General features: G+C 34.2%; 1 protein-coding gene across 36 annotated transcripts in view; it reads left to right on the plus strand.

Annotated features, from left to right (window-relative positions):
* The window catches only part of LOC134537089 (heterogeneous nuclear ribonucleoprotein 27C), a 278,967-nt gene extending 259,631 nt beyond the window's left edge, over nucleotides 1-19,336 (plus strand). For 14 of the 36 annotated variants that reach the window (XM_063377553.1, XM_063377538.1, XM_063377461.1 and 11 more), the window contains one exon: nucleotides 18,606-19,336. In XM_063377553.1, coding sequence (XP_063233623.1) covers nucleotides 18,606-18,721 — 116 coding nt within the window. In that variant the 3' untranslated portion in view covers nucleotides 18,722-19,336. Of the gene's footprint in view, nucleotides 1-17,135; nucleotides 17,295-18,605 lie in introns of all 36 variants that reach the window. The other 22 variants (XM_063377398.1, XM_063377418.1, XM_063377453.1 and 19 more) reach the window with 2 other exon arrangements.
* Nucleotides 19,337-22,580: the final 3,244 nt, after the last annotated feature.

A 22,580-nucleotide genomic window follows, 5' to 3' on the forward strand; every position in this document is an offset into this window, starting at 1 on the left:
AATCTTCTAGAAGTAAAATTGACATTCTTCTACTCTTTGGCATCAGAGCTGGAATTGTTTCTCACAATGTTCCAAAGTGAAGCACCCATGGCACCTTTTCTCTATGATTCACTGGTAGACATTTTATTAGCTTTGGCAGGAAAGTTTTTGAAACCAGAAGTACTGAAGAGCTTTAGGGAGAAACGCAATGTATCTCGATTGGATGTAGATAACCAGGAAAATCTATTGACTGCTAACAATATCAAGTTGGGTTATGCAGTACGCCATGCCATCAAGAAAGAGAAAGTACCAGAAAAGTCTGTCCTGTTACAGAAAAATGATAGGACTTGTCTAAAGGTTATGGTAAAAAAACTTCAAGACAAAAGTCCCCTGAAGTACAATCTTACCAAGGGAATTACCTGCTTATGTCCGTCTGTGGCTTTAAATTCGGGTGTGAGGAAACAGCGTGTGAAGTGCAGTTTAGAATGTTGTCTTCAAGACAGGTGGCTATCAGGACAAGAAGCTGATAACATTGAGTGATCATATCAGTTGGTATGTTCCTCGCAAGATTCTGCAGCACTGTTCTCGTCTTTTTCTTGATCACTTGTGGATGCTCATTCTTAAGGCACATACAGTAGCTGCCAAAACAGGCCTTCTAAAATTTGTGAGGATGGTGTTGGTACTTTCCCATGGAAATGCATCATTGGAAAGAGGATTTTCAGTGAATTCTAATCAGCTGACTGAAAACTTGCAGGAAGAAATACTGATCGCACAAAGACAGATGTACGACTTTGTTCAACGTTCTGGAGGTGTAGAGCATGTTGATATCACCAAGTCCATGTTACAGTATGTAAGAAATGCTAGTTGTAGGTGTAAGGAAGCCCTGCAAACAAAACAAAAAGAAAAGGAAGCTACAGACAAGAAGAAGGCAGAAAAAAGAAGAGTTGAAGAGGAGATCAAGGCATTGCAGTTGAAGAAGGCTCGAATGTTGGATTTGGCTCGTTCTGAAGTAAGTGCAATAGACGCAAAAGTTGAGTCACTGCGAAATTGATGGGAGCTTCCTTTTACTAATGTTTTTTTGCAAAAGGAAGTGTGTGAAATATTTGTAGCAGCATGTTTTATTTGCCATCAATTGAGTCACTTTGGCCACGTTTGGAAGAAGGTAATTTTTTTACTAATTTAAGTAAGTTGAAATACTTTGAAACCCGTCAATGTAATATTATGCAGTTTTTTTTTTTTTTTTTTTTTTCCAGTTTCTTGGAATGTCGTAATTGTGTTAAAGAAAACCTGGAAAAATTCAGTTTTAGACCTGGAAAACCTTGAAAAATCAGGGAATTTAATTTACTAGGTCTAATAGACACCCTGAATATGTATATAAATAACTACCTGTTTTGTTTTTTTCGTGTGTGTGTGTGAACTCTCCAGGATTAAGTACAATTGTTTAATTAAGATATCTTGTCAGTGCATGTGAAGCTCCGTGTACTATGCTGTGCTGTGCCTGCCACCTGGCATCGGCAAGTGATGAGCCTGGGAGGCTGGTTGATGTGCTTGTGTGCAGTCGGAGTAGGAGAAATCTAAAAATATACCGGTCAATGTTTGTGAATTTAGTGCATTTAGTGCACTTGTTTGGCCATGTAGTAGTGTTGATGGTTCTAACTCCCTCTGTCATCTTTGTAAAAGGAAAATTTCCATGGAGTCCACATTTTTCACCAACATTGTTTTTGCCGAGATTTCCCACACATTAACAACAACATTAATCCACATTAAAACTGAAGCCATCATCGGTGGTTTGAAGTGCTGCTTTTATATTCTTGTCAATGAGTAGCTCTCCTCCCTTTTCTTTCTTTGGGAAGGGGATGGGTAATGTTAAAAAAAAAGTATTAGTCTTTTCCTTTGTCTTGTTTAGAAGTGCAAAAGTAGGAGGGAGATACATGAAAGCTGGTTAGTAATAAAGAACAGAAGCAAACAAAGAACGACCATGTCTAACACCACAACACCAATGCCACTTGTCAGTAAGCCCAAACAGAATACTGGACCTGTTAGGTACAATAGTGTTTCTATGTGAATCCGTAATATTTTTGAAAGAGTAGCAACTTGTAACTCAGTTTCTTTATTGATTATTTGGGCATAGGTATGCCATGTAAATGTGGAATTAAGAATTGAAGGAAGTACTAAAATGTAGTCTTGTGCCCATTTTACTATATGTAGTTTGCTGTGCAAAGGTGCAACTTGAAAGAAAATACCTGTGAAATTGTACAAATAATTAATTAGTGTATATATATATAGTTATTGATACTAGTTCAGATGTAAACTCTCCATTTAGGTGTATACTATCTCAATTTTCATATTTATGTTGTAAAAAAGATTCAGTAAGTGTAAACATCTTCCTTTCTTTTATGTTCATGACCACATCTGTTGTTAAGGGGCCCGCCTACATGCAGTGCAAAGTGAGCTGCAGAGGTTTAACAATTAAATGTTTTTATCGAAACGATTTGACATGCGATTATTGATTTCGGATATAAAAGAGATTAAGGTACCGGGCATGTCCCTAAAGTTTGTAAAGATGTTTCAGACATATAATCAATTAGTAAATGCATGCCGAATAAGGCTAATTAGCGTATTTTCAGGGGTGTGACACGCTCACAGTTTTCATTACGTTTGCATAAAACAAGTTTTGGGACGTGCACCAATCCTTTCTCTTTCGCTGTGTACACAATTTGCACTAGGTCACAACTGAAAATTTTGAGAAAAGCCGTGATTTCTACAATGTGTACTGCGCAAATGTGCTTCCCGGCATGTGGCGCTGCCACGGCCGCACGACCTTGGATGACACGGCGGGAGGAAAGGGTGTTTCGGCGCTGCCTCTTCATCCTGCCCTCTTTCAGTTTTGTTTCGCTCGCCCAAACTGAAAATCCAGGCTAGGCCGGGCCTATGGACATCACGCCGGGCTGAGTATACGTGAATCCCACAGTTAGTGTGTTGCGGCCGAATGGCATGGGAATTCAGTGTGACTGCAGGCGAGGACATAAGGCAAGGTTACAACTGAATGCACCTCGTAAGAAGAACAAAATCGTTAAAGGAAGGAAATGCCAAATCGTTGGGAAAGTAGAGGCACTGGAAGATCGTAAAAACGATATAGGCGCGAATAAAAGCGAAAAAATGGTTTACCGACGAATAAACGCTACAATCCCGTTTTTAGAAGTAAGAAGTAAGTTTCAAGTAATATTAAAATTTACTGGTAATTTTAGATTTACCTAATATTTTTAAATAAACCATTTCTTATTATTAATGGCCTAACCTCATACAATAAAGAACATTCTTTATTTTATGCATCTTCTTACTGTGTTTGATTACATTTGGCAACTACAAAAAAAATTACGAAAATCTACTTCAGTCAAATTAGTTAGCACTTTAATGGGGGAAAAAAAGATGGCAGCAATGTAGCTCTATGCTTTTGTCGCTCATTTGTTGAACGTGCCTAGTGTTTTCCTAATTTCCTAACCCGAAAAACAAACTGTAATCTGTGAAACGAAAATATTGCGCTGCTATTCACAATAAAATTAAGGTTATTAAAGTCGGTTTTCTGTATCGCGTTCGTGTGCAATGCAGTTAGATTTTAAAAAAAAAAAGTTGTTACCAAGTTGTTGGGACGGACAAAATCTGTTACCGTGACGCGCAGAGCAATAAAAGTCGCACCATTTTTATGTTAGTGCTTATGTGTACTTATGTGCAAAGCTTGCAACATCCGCATTATTTGAGAGAAGAATCATGTAAGAATTTTCTAGTCTATTAAAATTAAAGCTATGTATATAAATGCTATATGGCAAAATATAAATGCTCTGAACAGCCCTTATAAACGCTATTTTCCAGTGTCTCTAGGAATAAGTAATGTTTCATTATAAAAGTGTTATATTCAAATCAATTATAATATGGCTTTGTCAGTTGCATATTTATTAATATTATTTTATGTGTGTCCATTAATATTTTTAATGGTATAAATTTATATGCAATTAACACTGTTAACTAGAGCATCATTCAACCATTTTAAAAAGATCAAATTGAAGTAAAGTGGAAAAAGATTTTTTTTTTTTTTTTTTTTTTTTAAACTGCAATGGTGCATGAATGTAAGAATAAGAAGAGCCTTTGTGTTGGAGGGGGGAGGGGGTGTTACTTGATAAGCAGAATTTGGTGCCCAAAGTAATTAGCTAGTCTACAAACTGTTCGGTGTTTGCAAAGTGCATAAAGTTGCAGTATTTGAGACAGTGTAAGTTTAATTTGGACATACAAGCTTGTCACTACAGTCACAATTAAAACACCTCTACACATTTGAAAACTTTTATACAGCTAACAAGAATAATAAGAGTCATAATAGCATTTGTTGCATATTATTATTGGGCGTAGAATTAGTACACACATCCTTTTTTTCCGTTGATTCAAACCAGAAACGTCGGTCTAGCAACATACGTGCAAGGGTAACACATGGTTCTGGAAGTTGGAAGCATATTCATTAGGAGACATTCACGTGTCAATCTCACTAACCTTAGACTCACAATTGACAAATGGGTAAACCCGTGACGAATTCCACAGGATACTGAGAGACGTGTAATGTGGAGCCGCCGCTAAAATAAGAAAGAACGACTGTGTGTTTATACCAATATCTTGTGTCACCAAAACATCTCTGCGCTGGCATGTTACGCATTGCAGAAAAAAGTTATCGTCGGTGTAAATACTGTTCTACTCGTCTCACATTACATTCTCAAGCACTCGAGCCCGGCAGTCGGACTGCATGCCTGAGTAGATTTTTTTACATTATAGCCCGCAGAATAAAACCATTTGGAAATAAATGTTCAAAATTTAGTTTCTTTTGCTTATGAAGAGACATTTCGGCGTCTAGAAACTTAAAGTCACAATGCGCAGTCCGCAGTTTGACAACGGGCACCCGGCAGGCGGCAGTCGAAGATAATTGTTCCTCTGTCAGCAGTCCAGCAGTCACCAGTCGAGCAGTGGGATATCATCTAACTTTATTTCGGACTTTCCGACCGCCAGTTGCCAAAATATTTTCACCTATCAGAAATTCTTTCACGATGATGTGGTTTAATCAAATACCTACTCCCGTGGTCATGTAATGTAATTTTGACTGTCAACTACGTATTACCTAACGATGCTATGCTAGCTGCAATCCCAAATTTTGCTTGTGAATTATACAAAAAATTTACCACCTAAAACCCTGCAATGAAAATATTTAGCAAATATCTCATTTTAAAATTGATTTTTTTGTTACATTCTTTAACATCAATATTCATAATAATAATAACATTTTTAAAGCTTTAATAAAAACTAGCCCTTTTTCGTATATCACGTTTATTATATTTACTCTATTCATGAACACTGTCATTTTTACATGTTTTATGTATAATGAATACTATAAAACAAATATTAAATAATCTAAGGATTATCAGCATTTGTTGTGGAACTTTCCTATATTGTAATAATAACATGTATAGGACCTATTGACGAAAAAATCATTAAGTTATTGTAATACGTACATATGTAAATTTGAGGTAACATTCCTTTTTTAACTTGCTGTGCTTATTCAAAGGAAACATGTAATTAAAATGTATCACTAAAAATGAAATTATTTTATAAATTTGGATCTGAAGGAAGACTATCCGAGGATGAATCTTTTGAACATACTCATACTGTATGCTGATGTAGAATGTAACACCGACCCTAGTTGTTTTGTGGAACGGAAAACCTAAAATGTTATAATGAAAAAATTTTAACTGTAAATGGCACTTTCATCATCGTCAATGATGCGTCTTCACAAAAATAAATCTGTATTCATCCAAAATATTTATTTAATATTTTTTTCTAAAGAAATTCTCTTAAAGATATGACCCTTATAATATCTTAGAATTGCATTCTCATTTCCATTAATTTTTTCACTTATTGTGACATAGTATTAAAAAAATATGATGGAGGAGTATTACCTACAAATAAATTGTCTCTCTTTGCGCTGCCTAATGTTTCAAAAATGCTATAACCGAGCTATTGAGAGCATTATTCGACTTCTAATAATCGTACTTTATTCATAAGAAATTAAACATTAAGGTTTATATTTTTTAATAAAATGGATTTTACTGGGTGTTTCCTGCTGTTTATGATTTTTGTTGTTATCTTTTGTCGCTCATTTTACAAAACAGATAATACGCGTTAGCTATTTTGGTCTTGAGTGCTAGTTATCAGTGCGCTTCCCTGTCTCCTATTGCACTGTGCCATGCGTCTCTGCGTCCAGCGCGAGCCGAGCCAGTCGCTTGGAGTGTTTATCTTGAACTATGCTGTTTTACATCTCTGTCGTGAGGCCTCTATAAAGAAAAATGTAACTGAGTGGTATGTTTCGTGATCAAGTTGTAATTTTTAATGTGTAACATCTTAGCTCTTTGAATAAATGGACTGGCCAAAACCGAAATTGCTTTACATATTGATTACAGTGAAAACTATGCCTGTAAGTAGTACCGTGAAGAAATTAAATCAGTGTATTTTGGAGGATCGTGTAAGCAAGTAACTTTGCATGCAGCAGTATTGAACTACTTGAATTCTGAATGGGGGGGGGGGAAATGTGTCACTTCCTTTTGTATTGTGCCTTCTGACCTAAATCATGGCCCGCCGCTGTTTGGGCTCACCTTCATTCAGTACTTATTAACGTCCAAATGAATCACCCTATGTCAAGACTGTCCACATTTTATTCTGATGAACAAGCAACTAAATACAAAAAAAAATTTAATTTTCATTTCATTACCACAAGATTCTTTGAAAAATACGGACTCAAAAGTTTGACCTGCAAATTTTTTTTTTTTTTTTTTTTTTTTTTTTTTTTTTTTTTAATTTGGTGATGGCAAGGAAATAAGTTGCTCACGGCATAGGAAGATATGTTTCCATTAGACATGACATTGTTGATGCTTCACAAAGAAAGGACAAGATTCACCCATTATTAATAAATAATGTTACTCATCTCTTGGTGAAAGTTTCTAACAAAAAAATAGATTACAGTTACTTAGGAAATTAGGTGTTCCAAAAAGTGGTGTGGATGAAAAGACTGAGTTGTTCAAGTGATGGTTTACAAAACTGTTGGTGACACTGTAGTAAGAGACGTGATGTTCTTAAATTTGTTAACGATAGTTCAAATTGTAAGGAAGTCAAAAGAGAGAGGTGCATTTATTACGAGTTTGATCAGCCAAGTTTATTAGAGAGATAGTGAGACTGATTGTTTCTACAAACAAATAAGTCTTAAAGTGGCTTTTAATAAGAGAGATTATTTTTTGATGTCTTAGTAATTCAATAAAATGTTAAGGAAATGATGTTAACTAATGTTTCATTATAATTTAAATTTTGATTTAAACAATATTTTAAACTTTGATTGTCTTTACCTGAAAATGTGATAGTGTGGTATTAAAAATCTTTGTTAATTTGTAATAAAAATTCCATTGTATTTGAGCTAGACAAAAATAAGTGTATTATATTTAAGCATATGAATTATAAAATATGAAGTTTGATTTTGCACGAAAAATAACAAAGTGAATCATTTTCGTGGCTGAAGTGTTTGGTTTTTGTAACCATTACCTACAATACTAAAATTCAGGAAAAAAAATTATAATTCAATGCACAGTTTGTTTATGGAATCTGCGATAGTTAGGCAATAATTCAAAACACATTTCATTCAAGAAAATAGATGTTTTTTATATAATTAATCATTCAAATTGTTGGTAAAAAAAATGTCCCAAATTTATCTTAAGATGTAATTGCTTTTTCATCTGTGAACTATGCTTTACATGCATCTAAGTGATCTCATAAATAGGACCAGAATAAATAAATTAAAAACCTTCAGTATGTCACTGTTACCAATTTTAGGCATCGTTAGTTAATTTTTTAATTTTTTATTTGGACATATAGACCTAATTATTAACAATTGGTTACACAGCATAAAAGTCTGCACTCATAGTATATAAGTATTTAGCCTGCTTGAATATGAAAGAAGCTAAATATACATTAGATTCTTCATTGCTGTGATAGCAGAGACATCATGTTTGTTAGAAGAGGGTCATGGGTTCATAACCACCTCTTGGCATGACACAACTTACAAGCCCCGAGTCTGTATCATGTAACGTGGTTCGCAATCAACCATCATTACGTATAAATCACCTTGTGTAATTACCTGTGCAACATAAAACAACTTTGCATTCCATAGCTGAATAATTAAGTATGTTAGTTGTTTTTAATGTTGTGCGGCTGGCAGAGCTCGGCAGTGACGTGCGTAGTTACACGTCATCTGCTTAACACCTTCCTTTGCTAAATAATGCTATGACTAGTCTGTACTATTCGACCTTACCTCTTTATTAACAGTCTAAAAATTAAACGTTCACAGACCTGTTACCAATATAACGTTGATGATCATTTACACTACACATTTGTTTTAATTTCACCCAATTTTAGACGTATGTGGTTAAATAAAATACCCTTTCTGGGTGAATTATTGGGGAGGACGAAATGGAGCCGCCTCCTGGTTGCGGCGCCTGTGCTAAATTTATTGAATCATCTGCTGAAGAAGTTGCACTCAACTTGGAGGTCCCGTGCTGTACTGCGTCTGCTGCAACAGCTCAAAGAAGAATACAGCACATTAAAAAGTTGAGGTCATTGCTGTGAAATGGTTCTTCTGTCCTTTCTCCTGTATAACTTGTCACTATTTTAATAGTAAGCTTGCTTTAAATGTTTCTACAAACAAAAGAAATTCAGATTTTTTTTTAGTATGTGGCAAAGAGAAACTTGTAACAAGTTCCTGTAGTGTTGCCTTTTACCTTCATGACTCTTTAAACTAGATCAACACCACCCTCCGTGCACTCGTGTCGTGCTCATGAAAGATATCGGAGTACAAACCAAATTCCGAATTAAACTGATGTATTTATTTTGGCAAACTGCATAAACGAGTGTCCGGGCATTAAGGATCAAACTAATTAAAGCTATAGAAATTGGAACAAGAACTGAGATTTACATAAACACTGATAGCATTAACTGGTTCACTCGTACATATACAAAATAATTTCAGATATAACTATAAAAACTTTTAAATAAAATATGATGTACTAAAATGGCAAATATTATTTAAAAAAAAAAAACATTGACCAAATACATAGATATTAAAATTATAGAATTCCTATTTTATAAAAGTAATTAAAATGGAAAAATTATTACATACAAGCTTTAAATGACCAGAACCGGGTGTTTTTAAAATATTTATATGAATAAATAACTGAAAAAGTGCTGGTATTTATTATGAACAAGATCAGTTTATAGTCTTAATTCCATTATCACCTCAACTGCAATCTAAAGTTGAATCGCAAATGAGCACTAAATATATGGGGATGTCTGGCAATCCATTGCACAATCAATCCACAGTTCCAATAAAGTTGTGCATGGCAAAAACTTAACCAGCAAATGTGTTACTTAAACGTATTGCCTATGACGACTCTTGCAAACAGTTGCAGTTCATTTTCCTTCATAAAGTTGTAGAAAATATGTGCACAAGAAAATAGCTTCTGAAAATGTTAGCATTTAAGTACAAAGTTCCATTAACTGCAGAGCACTGGGGTGTAACATAAGTTATATGAATCTATGGTATTTACCACTAGCTAGTTGTAAGGTGCCTGTTGAAAAATTATGACTATAACAAACACTTTCATTTAATATACACAATTTTTATTAAAAATTCAATTTTTCTTCAATATTGTGCAAATAAAATTTATATTCCATCTGTACTATTTACCTATAATTTTAGCAGCAAGAACTTGATTACAAAAGAATAATATTAATATAAAAGTTCGAAAGGATGTTTCATAAAATATGTAAGAATATTTTAAAAAAATTGCCTTTTTTTAGTAATTATCAGCATGGTTATTTGTAAAGTGCCTAAGGTGCCCATTGCAACGTGATTAATATAACAATGTTCCACTTATGTTGTTGTATTTCAAAGTTACTCTATTGTAGTGATGAGTCAAATCCCATTTTTCCTGAATCCGAATCTTGAATTCGAATCCCAAACAGTACCTCGAATCCACCCCTCGAATCCGAATCCAGATCTCAAGGGTTAATTATAACATAATTTATAAGTTAAGAGGAAAAATTAAACATTATGCAGAATTATTTAACCCTTTAAATTTTTATTTAAAAAAAAAAAAGCATTTTGACACTGTCTGGATCAAGACGATTCCGTTTTTGGTCACATGTTTCCTGCAGTGCTGACAAACGTTCAGAGAACACTGTCGCAGGTGGTGAACACAAATATTTTTTGGACAGTTTATGTAGCCTGGGTGAACACGCAGACTGAGTTTTCCAGTATTTGAGAATGTTTATTTCTGGGTTAACTTTTGGATCACGTAAGAATCTGGTCACTTCATCAATTGCTATAGAATTTGACTTGGTGGATTTAAGGCATTCAGGCATTATCTGCGAGTACAGTGACCATATGCCACTTGATGAACCAGCAAGATTTGATACCTGTTTGGAAAAAAGAAATAAATTAAAAACTGACACAAAGGGGCAAGAACATACATTAGCATACTATAAAGAGAACTTGTACTTACCCCATCTTGCTCATGCACAATCCACAATGTGTATGAAGGTCAAGGCATTCTGCTGCTTTAGTGAGAAGTTCCACTACTTTATCAAGTCTTTCCTTGCTTGTGAAAACAGTCCCTTTAAATCGAGGATCAAGTAGTGTACTTAATGCATACACTTCTTCTTCCTCCAGTGACCTATATCTCTCGGACAGTTATGCAAAGAGATCATTCTTCACACCCTGCAGACCTGAAAGTATAGGTACTGGTTTCTTGAGCTGTTGTAGTAAACTATTGACAATAGGGTATTTGACAGGTTTTAGGTAAATGTCTAAAATTGTTCATTATGACATAATACCTAAGCAATTTGATTTAATTCTTTGTGAAGTTATCTATTTTCTATGAATATCACCATCAAAGTTTAAATGAATAAAAAAGCCGCCAAAACGGCGAGACGCCATGTTTGCAGGTCACCTGATGTCATGACGTCACATGCTTGTAAACAAACTGTTAGCTTTCACGTAGAGGTGTAAAAGTAACGAAAAAAAGCATACCCATATGTATTCGTTACTATAACAATTAGTACTCGTTACTATCGTATCGTTACGTTACTTGTTACTTCTGATACAGCATAAAATGCTATATTATGTTGCAGCAACGAATCGAGTCGTATTGCGTACGCGTACAGTATGACGTCGCGTAAATAATAAATAGAATATAAACAATTCATATCTGATAATTAACAGTTTTTGTTAACCATGTAACAATTAAATCTCATTAGAGCAGTTTTATTATATTATCTCTTTTAAGATAAGAACAAAAAAATGTGAAAATACGCGATAATAAAAAACAAAAACATACATATTTCTAATTTGTAAAAAATACTTTCTTATAAACAGTAAAAAACTTGGACAACGAATTTCCAAATTATACTTAATAAACAAACATCGTTCTTAGTAACGTAAAATCATCGAATATGCGCGCGCATGCGTTAAACAGGGTAAAACATACGAAAAATGTGAGTAACGAAATCCAGCTGTGTGTAACGTTTCGTTACTCGATACTAGATGGCGCACCCGTGATCTACCAATGAATTATGATCTTGATTTGAATAAAAAGTAAAATATATCGTGCATTCAACTTACGACCATTAGTCATTATTTTACCACAAATTTTGATTATGTCCAGAATCTTTCGACGAACTAAAACAGAAAAATTATGTACCACAGTAACAAAAATGTACAGGATCATGCCATCCATAGCAAGAGACCAATTTGGATACGCGATACGGAACTCTTACCTATTAAAGTAATGTTGACATAACTGTGGTTCACAAAACGATAATTTGATGAATAATTTTATATCTATATACATTGAAATACATCATTTCATTTTTATTCGCTTTAAATTAGTTCTAACAGGAGCCCTACTTTTGTTATTGAATGGTCAATCCAATCAATCTGTCAACATTATATAAAATGTTTACAATAATAAAACGTTTTTAGGCTTTTCTAATTTACTTAATTATTTAAAAGTATATTTTAATCATTTATAATAACACTTACAACGCTACTTTCACGTTTTTTAATTCTGCAGCATAAAAATCGGGATTGTTTTTAAAAAATAGTCCGACCATTATTGCGTCTATTCTCGGGAGGTTTCTACTGTCAGCTTTAATGAAGTTGGTCTCCATCGTATTTTTTCTAATAATTACAATAATTTATTACTTTTAGTCAGCATTAGATAAGAATACTAGTTAATATGACGAAAACACCTTGAAGAAAACACCGATTCACCGTACAAAACTTCGACTGGCATTAACTGTTTACAAGCAGGTGACGTCACGCCAGATTCAGCCAATCCCGTGCGTTTTCAATCACGTGGTCAAGCATGAGAATTTAATTATTTTATTAATGATTTCTTATAATAATCATATATATTTCTGAATAATGCGTTGGCCAAATTGGTTTTGAAAAATGTTTACTGTAAAGCTAACAACTTTTAAATCAATATTTTCACTATAATCAAATACCCTATTGAAATTATCTCTGATGTATTAACAGAAGCCTTGCTTGCTTGCTTGCTTGCTTGCTTGCTTGCTTGCTTGCTTGCTTGCAAAGTGGCTTGGTCAAACATTTTCAGGATAGGTATTAAATTTTCAGTTCCCAATGAGCCACAGTTATTTCAATATGCAATCCTAGATTAGTTGCTGCAAGAGCCAAAGCTCTTCGTTGCTCACACAGTCTCTCAAACATGTGCAGGATTGAGTTCCATCGAGTAGGTTCATCTTGCACAAGCCTATGAACAGGTGTTCCAACAGTTTTCTGGGCTTCTTTCAAAACTTTTGTTGCATGAGATGAATGTTTGAAATGGCCCACCATCCTTCAACAAGCAGCTGTTGTGGCAGCAACCACTCTGCTGCTCAGAAGACTTTCCTTGATAACCAACTGCAAAGTGTGCGCCAAGCATGGGATGTGACAAACTGGATAAGTTCAATGCAGCTACAACATTTCGTGCATTATCACGAACAACTGTAAACACTTTATCACTGACTTCTCACTCAACCAGTGTTCATGTTAGAAAGCTGCAAATATTCTGTGCTGAATGAGATATCTCTGGAAATGGAATAACCTCTATACATTTATGCTGTGCACAAAAGTCTTTGTCAATGAAGTGCACAGTTACACCTAAGTAGTCATCGTTGGCTGTCGAAGTCCATAAATCCATTGGGACAGAGACAAACTCTGCTTCACATAGAGTTTTTTTTTTTTTCACTTTTGCCACAGTTTCAGCATACATGCTAGGAATAACATTGTTAGCAAAATATTTTCTTGATTGTATGATGTATCTAGGTTCAAGGTGAGCTACTAGAGCTCTGAAACCTTTATCTTCGACCACTGTAAAAGGCTGATTATCAAAACCAATCATCTCTCCGATTAACCTAGTAATACCAGCACTTCTTGAATCGCCTGGCTTAATTTTTTTTTTTTTTTTTTTTTATATGAAACCCTTAAGTGTTGGTTGAGTGTGATGTAACATGGTTTTGCTACATTTTGGTTTATCTTCTGCATTAGACGAACCAGTTTCAGTTGTAACTAAATTTGGTTCATCTACATTCTCACAAATATTTTCGTTAGGCTTACTAACTGAACGTGATGCGGCCCTAACATGAACTGGGTGTAGCTTCAAATGTTTTTTCATTGCATTTGTTGTTCGGCTCGTGCCACCACGAGAAATGTTTTGTTTACAGTGATTACAGGTGGCGTATTTAGGATTAGCAGAAACTGAAAAGTGTTTCCACACTTCACTCGACATTTTGATCTTCTCTAAATCTCGTAAATTAAATTTCTTGCATTTCCTTAACACTCTCACACCTTTCCTACAAAAACATAATGATTTCTGGAATTCATGTATCCACGGAAATCGGAAAACGAAATTCAACATCCGACGGAACAATATTTTGTAGTTACCAACTTGACATTTGTTAAAAGTCCCAAATAAAGATAAACGCTTTCCTGAAATGTTTAATGGAAACTGAAAGGCGCCATCATAGCTTCAATGGTATTATACATAAGAAATATTGTCGTGCGTCTTTTAAAATTAAGCCTCATTAAAGCATAGTATTTAATATAGTGACGGGGTATTTTCTCCAGTTTACCCATTAAAATTCTTTATATTAATATCAGTTATTTTTTGTGTTGCTCAAATGATTGGCTAACAAATTCGTTGGTTGGCTATCATGGAATTCTCAGATAATACATATTTTAACGTTGGTAGTCCACACAAACAAACTTGGTCCAAAAAAAATTCATAAATAGAATGTGTATCAGAATATTTAAAATTGAATCGTGATTAAAATAATTGTATAATGTATTAATTTTTGTCATTCATTGTTATTACTAAGTAACGGATTTCTCGGTGAAGTTATTAAAAAAAAAAAAAACAAGATTCATATTACTAGTCTAGATCCTAAATGTGCTTTATTTTATTTTTTAGCTTATTCTGAAAATGCATCCAAGTTCATGAAAATAAAGTAAGTTTCCCAAATCAATACATGCTTCATAATTTTTTTAATATAATAACGAATTAAAAGTACAAAACCTCAATAGGATGTGTTCCAAGGAAAACGTAAACAGGCCAAGTAAGTTGTAAGTATTTATGTTTTTAAAGTACTACATTTACATCAATATTTTTCCTCGAATCCCGAATCTTTTCCCTCGAATTTTGAATCTTTCGAATACTAGAGATTCTGTGGGATTCGAGGATTCGACCGGCCCATCTCTACTCTATTGTTATACTTCCTCTTTTTTTATATACACACCTCTATGGAGTAGGCTAATATTTGTGCTTAATGATATCCCCGTCTCCAGTGTGTGTGTGCGTGCGCGCGCACGTGTGTGGTTATATATATTTGGCGTTACAGAGTTAGTGATGAGCATAACTATATATAGGATTAATATAAATGCATGTATAAAATAAATTGATATTCTGAATGTTTATTCTAATTTCCTATGTATTAAACCCATGTGTGTGTAATGTTGGGCTATTTGGAGCCAACCATTGGAACATTTAAAAACCATTTGACCCTATTGGGACCATTAGTAGTCGTGTACGTCAAAGAATGTCCGAGAAGTTCAATGATCATGAATGGTGTTCTTGATGGCATGTTTTCATTAGAACACACTTGTGTAATTGTGCACATGCATACTCACTTACTTGCTCACCATTGTGCAACTTTATTTTTTGTTTTACATTCTCGTACATCTATCTGTGAAGTTTCACTACAAAACCACGTAATGGCCATGCGTCTCTGTGTTTGTTTGGTTTTAAATCAAATACCAAATTGAGGTTATTTGGCTCGTGGGTTTTAGCAGCGTCTGTTTTAAACAACTGAGCATAAATATGCGAGCGTACATGCCAGCGACACAACACAGTGGTGATCTGAGTGGTGTATGTATTTCTTCTGCATATCTGCTGTGGAAGTACCGGCACAGTGATGTGAAGTGTACTGGGTAGTCCCGAATGTAGTACGCATACTTCTGCCTTTACCGCTGTTGCTGTTAGCCATAAATTCTTACAACTTTTAAGATATTGGAAATTATAGCTGATGTAAGAACATTTTAGTTACGATCACCTGGAGTTTGGGAGAATTTTATTTATTTAATGCACCTAACATAAACTACCTTTTAATTTTACAACTTTTACAGAAAGCATGGGCGTAGATCCTAGGGGGCAGGAGGGCCCAGATTCCCTTCCCATCCCACCCCACCCCACAGAATTAAGAAGCCTCTTACTGTGATTTACAGAGAGTCACTGCTACACTAATTAAGTCCATCTCTGCTCCTCCTCGTGGTTATGCCAGTTACCCTTCCTAGAGGGTACGCCACTGCCATTCCATGCTGTATGGCTTCTACGTTCCAAATAAAAAAAATAAAAAAATAACTTTAATCCTGCATGCCAATAATTAATACAGATATAACAAAAAGGACTGGAGTGATATTATTAATACGGTTGGTAAAGTTTAAATTTAATCAAATTAAAAATTTATTTAAATACTAATTATTTTTGAAAATAATACACACTGAATATAAATATATAATACTAATGTGAACATAACCTCATTTATATAAATACACTTGAAAAAAATTATGAACACAATTTTTATCACTATTATTCACAATAAATAAATGTTTTTAACTGTATGGAACCGTATTGAATATCATTCACTAGAATAGGTATATTATTTTAAAGCACTTTTATTTTATTTGTATGTAGCCTTTTTTTTTTTTTCATATCAATTATTTGTTGCATGATGCGTGCGCATCGTGTAAATTCACTCATCATTTTTCCATAATGTGCCCAAAGAAGTGTAACTTCAAAAAAACATTTCACTAAATATGAATTTAATATTAAATTCCTTACATAATTTTAGTTAGCTGTAAGGTGCCTAAGGCACCCGTTGAAAAATAATGAATATAATAAATACTTTAATTTAATATACATAATTCAATAATCTTCATTGCTGTTGATTGATTCAATTGACTTGCAACTCTTGATCATGACAAAGCAACGTACAGTTGGTCGTGTTAGGATACATTGATCAATAAAAGGAAAGACCACTCATCTACCTTATGACATTAATAATTCAAACACAGGCTGACATAAGGAAAGATAATGGTCATGCATATGAGAAGATAATCGTCAAACACACAATCATTCACACTTAATATTATACAAATCAGCTAACACACAGAATCATACTTTTAAGATACTTTACTCACAGATGATTGCAGAAAAATGGCTTACCCAACACCAAGATGTAGTCAGAATGTTATCAACTGTCGTGTTACAAACGTATGTAGAGAGCACTGCATTTTTCAAAAATAATGACTACATAAACAAAGCCCTCAGTTTATGTGTTCGGTGGAAATCAAAGTTATGTTCAAGTTGTGCACTGATTTCATAGTTTCTGGACCAACTCAAAGTAATAAAATAGGGTTGAAAAGAATTAACTTAGTCTGTCACCTGATGGTGGAGGTATTCTGGTAGGTGCAGTTGCAGGTCGAGATTCACCCAATATTTCGCGCAGCATGCGAAACACGTCAGCGCTCGCACACCCAGCTGAGTCTGCAGTCAGCCGCTTACTCCCTCTCTCATCACACAGTCTTGTTCGTGAACGTGGAACCTCTCACACCAGCACTCCGGGGGGTAGGTGCATGAAACAATTATATTCAAGAATTGTCCTCGGTTAGGAAAGTTACCAGGGGTTTTTCTAAAACCTAGAATATTTCAATAGCAATAAATAATTATAAAAAATAAAAAGTATGAATTTATTGAATGAAATTTGATTAAAACTATGATATTGCTAGGTGCATAGGGGATGTACAATTTCTTTTGAATTTGTCGATGCACAAGATAAAACTATTGGGTGAGAAAACTGACTTGAGTTATGATGATTCCATTTGTCAACGTATTCTTAATTCTGCTTCACCCTCAGCCTACTCAGCAAAACATTTTAGTTAACCTGTTTTTAAAAGAACCTGTGCTTATTACAGCTTGTTAAGTCGAGGTTAAGAATCTCACAGATGTGAGAAACTTCAGTACAAGTTCCATGAGACTGATTGCTCCTCTAACCTTCTGCCTGTGATAACTCTAATCACAGGATCCCCTCATTACAATCATGATGACTATTTAACCCTGTTTAACCATCCTCTTTACTATCCATTTAACCATGCCTCAAATTTTTATCCATTAGTTTTTCCTCCAACTGAGCGTTGCATCATATCAGTATTGGAAAAGCAAAAATAATTACAAAAAATGATTTACATAAACAAAGAATAAATAGCTAAAAGCTATGTATGTTTTAAAAATATATGTAAACTGAAAGTTCAAGTAACTACAGTTTATAAAATTTTATTTATTGAATATTTGGTATTTTATAAGGTTGAATTTTTATTCCAAAAAAATTGTTGCTTTTTAATGTAAATACTGCCTTTTTTTTATTTTATCAAATTCATTGGCATTTTTAATGAGAAAATTATGGTTAGTTTTAGGGTACTCTAATGTATGACTGATGGATTGTATGCATTTTCAAAAATTAAGACTATCAATAATTACTATAAATTTTCTATACTGGCTTTTGTGTTACATTGGGATTAAAAGCAAAAAAAAAAATAGCAATATGTGTACTGATATTTTTTGACGGAAGGAATTGTTTATAGACTGACTACCACACTAAATTATTACTTCAAGGATTTTTTTTCTTTCAAATATGTCTTTAAACACATTAAAAATCTGTGTTGGAAGCTAAATTGTGGTGAAATATGAATAATTTTATCTGCTTAGAATAATTTATTTCAGTTGAATTGTATTTGCTCAGTTTTTATTGGCCTTTGATGAAAGACATTTTGAAATGTTGATTCAATCATGAACTAATCTTAAGTGAAGTTTGGTCGTGAGACGGTTGACTCACATCGTGAGTGGCATGTTGGTGAATGCTCACTGTGTGTGTATATGCAGGCCAGGCTGATGGGGCTGGCTCGGGCAGCTACACCGGCGGCCCGGGGCCCCAGCGCGGGGGCAACTACAGCCAACCAAGTGCCACGCCAAGCTTCCATCCGTACAGGCGCATGTAATCGTCTTCTCTTCGACAAAACCTTCATCAGTTTTTTAGACTCTTCACGTTATTTTCATTTTGAAAGTTTTGTATGTGATGTATTAATCTCCTTGGCTGGACTAGTGTAGTAGTTGATGATAGGATGCAAGGTAAACAACATATTTGGTTGGCAGTTGTTTTATATTTTGATTGACAGGGTGTTTGGCCAACTCCAACAGTTTGTTACTTGCCATTAGAACCTGAACTGTACCAATTTTTTTTTAATTAATTAATATTTTGGCCCTTTTGAAGTTTCATAATAGTTACCTAGAAATCTATAGTTACAAATATTCTCTGTATTTTTGCTTGAGAGTACCATTCTATTAAATGCGCTAGTTTATGCTGATTGAGGAAGCACGAATATGTTAATTGTAACCCCTAGCACACTTTTGTTCTGGTTTAAAATTGTGAGGAGTAAGTACACTTTTAATTCACATGTCACATAATGGGAGTAAATAATGATAAAGCATATTTTCCAATTCAGCAGAAAAAGTTTCATGGTACGTATATGATGTATTTCATTAATGAAAAAGATGTGTGTGTTATAATGAATGTGGTAAATTACAAGCGTTGTCAATAAATTTCCAATTTGTTATATGGAGTTTTATTTTTTGTTTTGTTTTTGTCCCCTTTTAATGGTTTAACTCAGTGATGTGTGTGTGTACAAGTACTAAAAATTGGTCTGGAAATAACTATCAATGGACAGTACTTTGTAACTAGCCATTGAAATGAAGTTATTTAGGAGCTATGAGTTTTCTATTACTCTGGCTGCATTGGGTAGGAAAAAATATTATGGCACAATAAGTTAAGATTTTTCTAGAGAACTTACCTTGCGTATATTTTGTACACAGATTCCTTATTGAGAAGCATCTGCAGTATTATCTGAAGCTATACTTTAAATTGTGAAGGGTAGGGTTCTAAAAAAATTTTATGTTTGGATATTTGCATAGCAGTTGCATCTTGCCATTTAAGGATTAGTAGGTAGAATTCAGATATCATAATTAGTTAAATAGTTTGTTGTGATTTTTTTTCTTGCCATTGCTATAATTTAAGGGCTATTTTGTAAGTTTTAACATGATACCTTCTTCAGATTTGTTCTGTCATAAATATTTCCATGTAAAAAGTTGTGTGTAGCAGTTATCATTTTCCCGACTTCTTGCCCCCAATATATTACACTTGGTACATATACCCTAGTGAAATATATATTGAATCATTCTTTTTTTAATTATTATTTTGCTAAAGTGATGGTGATATAAGATCTTTTATTTGATAAGTTACTTATTAAGGTTTGCTTTAATTGGCATTACACTTTATCTAGAATAACCACACTTTTGAAAAAGATCAAGTTTTTAGCAGATGTGCATGTATCAGATTTTTGCCTGCTGTCCCGCGCATTACCTTTTTGTTTTGCACTTATGCATATGTTTGTGCTCATTCTGTTGTTAATAGCTAGATGACTGAGGAGCTTCGCTTGGAAGAATTAAGTTAAATTAAGTGTTCATAAAAAAATATGTTAAGCTGCTTTCAACATTAAAATATTTTGGTTACATGTTATATCAGGGATAAAAATATTGTTTGAACATAATGTAAGTAATGGTAAACCTGTTTTTACGTGTGCATGAACAGTTGGTTCGTGGCGCTATTTAAGAGTTCTGAAAAGAGTGAGTGGAAATTTAAAATTTTTTTTTACCACTTGAAGAAACATACTGCTGTGCCATAAATGCAAGTGCATATAAATTAAATTAATGTTCTTGTATCAATGATGATAAGGCATAAGTTATGTTATAAAAAGGTGAAAGAATCTTCATGACAAAGATTGCACACAAATACTCCCTTATTTATTACCTTTGTGGGAACGGTGGAGCCCAGTAGGCGAAGGCAGCGAACTGGTTTTGTAACTCGTATCAAGAATCCCCCTCAAGTAATAAGGTGGTGGTAAAATCTAAGTCGTTAAATAGTGTTTCCTACTTTCTTTCTGAGGATGTTAATACGGGTGAGAATGCAGGGGTGCCAATTGACGTGTGGTTGCCTGTGCCTCAACTCATCTGGGTGTGACGCTGCCACATGACCTTTAGGCAGTAGGGTGTTGACTAGTGATGTGTTGTTCGTGAACGATTCGTTCGAAATGAATGAGAAAACAAAATCATAAGATTTTTTTGCAATGTAATTGGTTGTTTGAGAGTCTGTTCTTTGAAAGCTGTACACAATTCAGAAGAACGAAACGGCAAAAGAATGAGACTAAAACTGACCACATGACCAGACTAATTCATTCCTTGGATTATAAAATAGGTTAACATAAAAGTTGTATAAAAATTTTTTCGCATACACAAACACAAACTTTGGAAATAAACAAACATGCAAACTTTAAACAGGAAAAGTAACAACAAAAAAATTGCACCACACGTACCATTTTTGGGTTACCGTAATTACCCACATATATGGGTCATAGATTTTATGCCGGTTTTTTTGTTTAAGTGTAATGCGACCCATATGCATAATTTCTATTTTAGGTATAAAAAATTTAACATTTCACTGTTGTGGGTAATTATATGCTTAAACAACTAGTGTGTGTAAATATAAATTCTTTAAAATATCACAGCAGTGAAAGTAAAGCATCATGAACTGCACCGTTAAGCTATGTCTGCCACCCATGTCTTGCTGGCACTCTGCAAGAGGGGGAATCTAAAAATAAACCAGCCAGCATGTGAAAGAGGGGTGCTTATTTTTATTGAAGAAACTGACAAAGAAATAGTCTGAGGTTTTTTCTCTCTTGAGAAGAAAGGAAGAGAAACATTGGTTTTTAAAATAGCATTCTTTTCCTTCGTATTTTTTGTTAGATATTGCCCCGAGGGTCGGGGGGGGGGGATTGATTTGAAGGGCTATAAAGGAAGAGGAAAGACATCAGTTCAGTTTCTTGCTCGCAATAAGCTGAGACACGGACCATAAAGACTTCACTTGTGATCTACTGAAGACAGTTAAATTTGCAACTCGTACTCGAGGGTGACCCTTATGGTGAAAATGTTAGATTTTTTTCCCAAAATTAAGGGTTTGACCCATATGAAGTGGGCAACACTTTTGCGGGTAAATATGGTAGATACCTTTGCTTATACTAGTTTTTTAGAGCGGTACTAAAACCAGATTGTTTAGTTGTTGCATATATCTTTATTAATGAGAAATAATAATTATAATATAAAGACAAATAACTTGTGAATAAGAAGTTTATTTAACAGTGGTTTTTATTTTAGACAAAATTTTATTGAAATTGTCAACTGTTGAACTTATATGAATGAATATTGATGTAATTTTGCAAACACACTCTAATATGTCATTATCTAATGTAATTATGTCTGACATGTTTAACTCAAGTGTGTTGAGCTCCTGATCGGAAAACTAAAGGTACAAATTTTGATTTTCGGCAGAGTCTGGAGTTTTTTTCACTATAGAAAAATTTTCCCACTTAGGTCCAGAACTGGGGGGGTTGCAATTTCCTTTCACGAAAGCAGTGGTAAATCATTGCACGATCAACCTGTTACGAAAAACCCAACTACACCGCGGCTTCCCATCGCGACATGTAGGTTAATCGTGCTCGAACATCGGTATAAAGGAACCGTCGTCAAAGTGATTATGATTGCAAATACTCCTGAATTGTATATGTATCATTGCATGTAACATTTGCAGCTATCAAGTCAGTATTTTTGTAACAGTATACAGCTAAATGTCTGCTATCCGAGCCAAGCAGATTACGATACCAGCCAGGCACAAATACGTTACTAATTCTCCAGAGAGAGTTACAATTCTTTATTAAGAGTTACATCCCATAGAAGACCGAGAAAGAAAAA

Source organism: Bacillus rossius, chromosome 1, assembly GCF_032445375.1.
Source record: "Bacillus rossius redtenbacheri isolate Brsri chromosome 1, Brsri_v3, whole genome shotgun sequence".
Classification (NCBI taxonomy): domain Eukaryota; kingdom Metazoa; phylum Arthropoda; class Insecta; order Phasmatodea; family Bacillidae; genus Bacillus; species Bacillus rossius.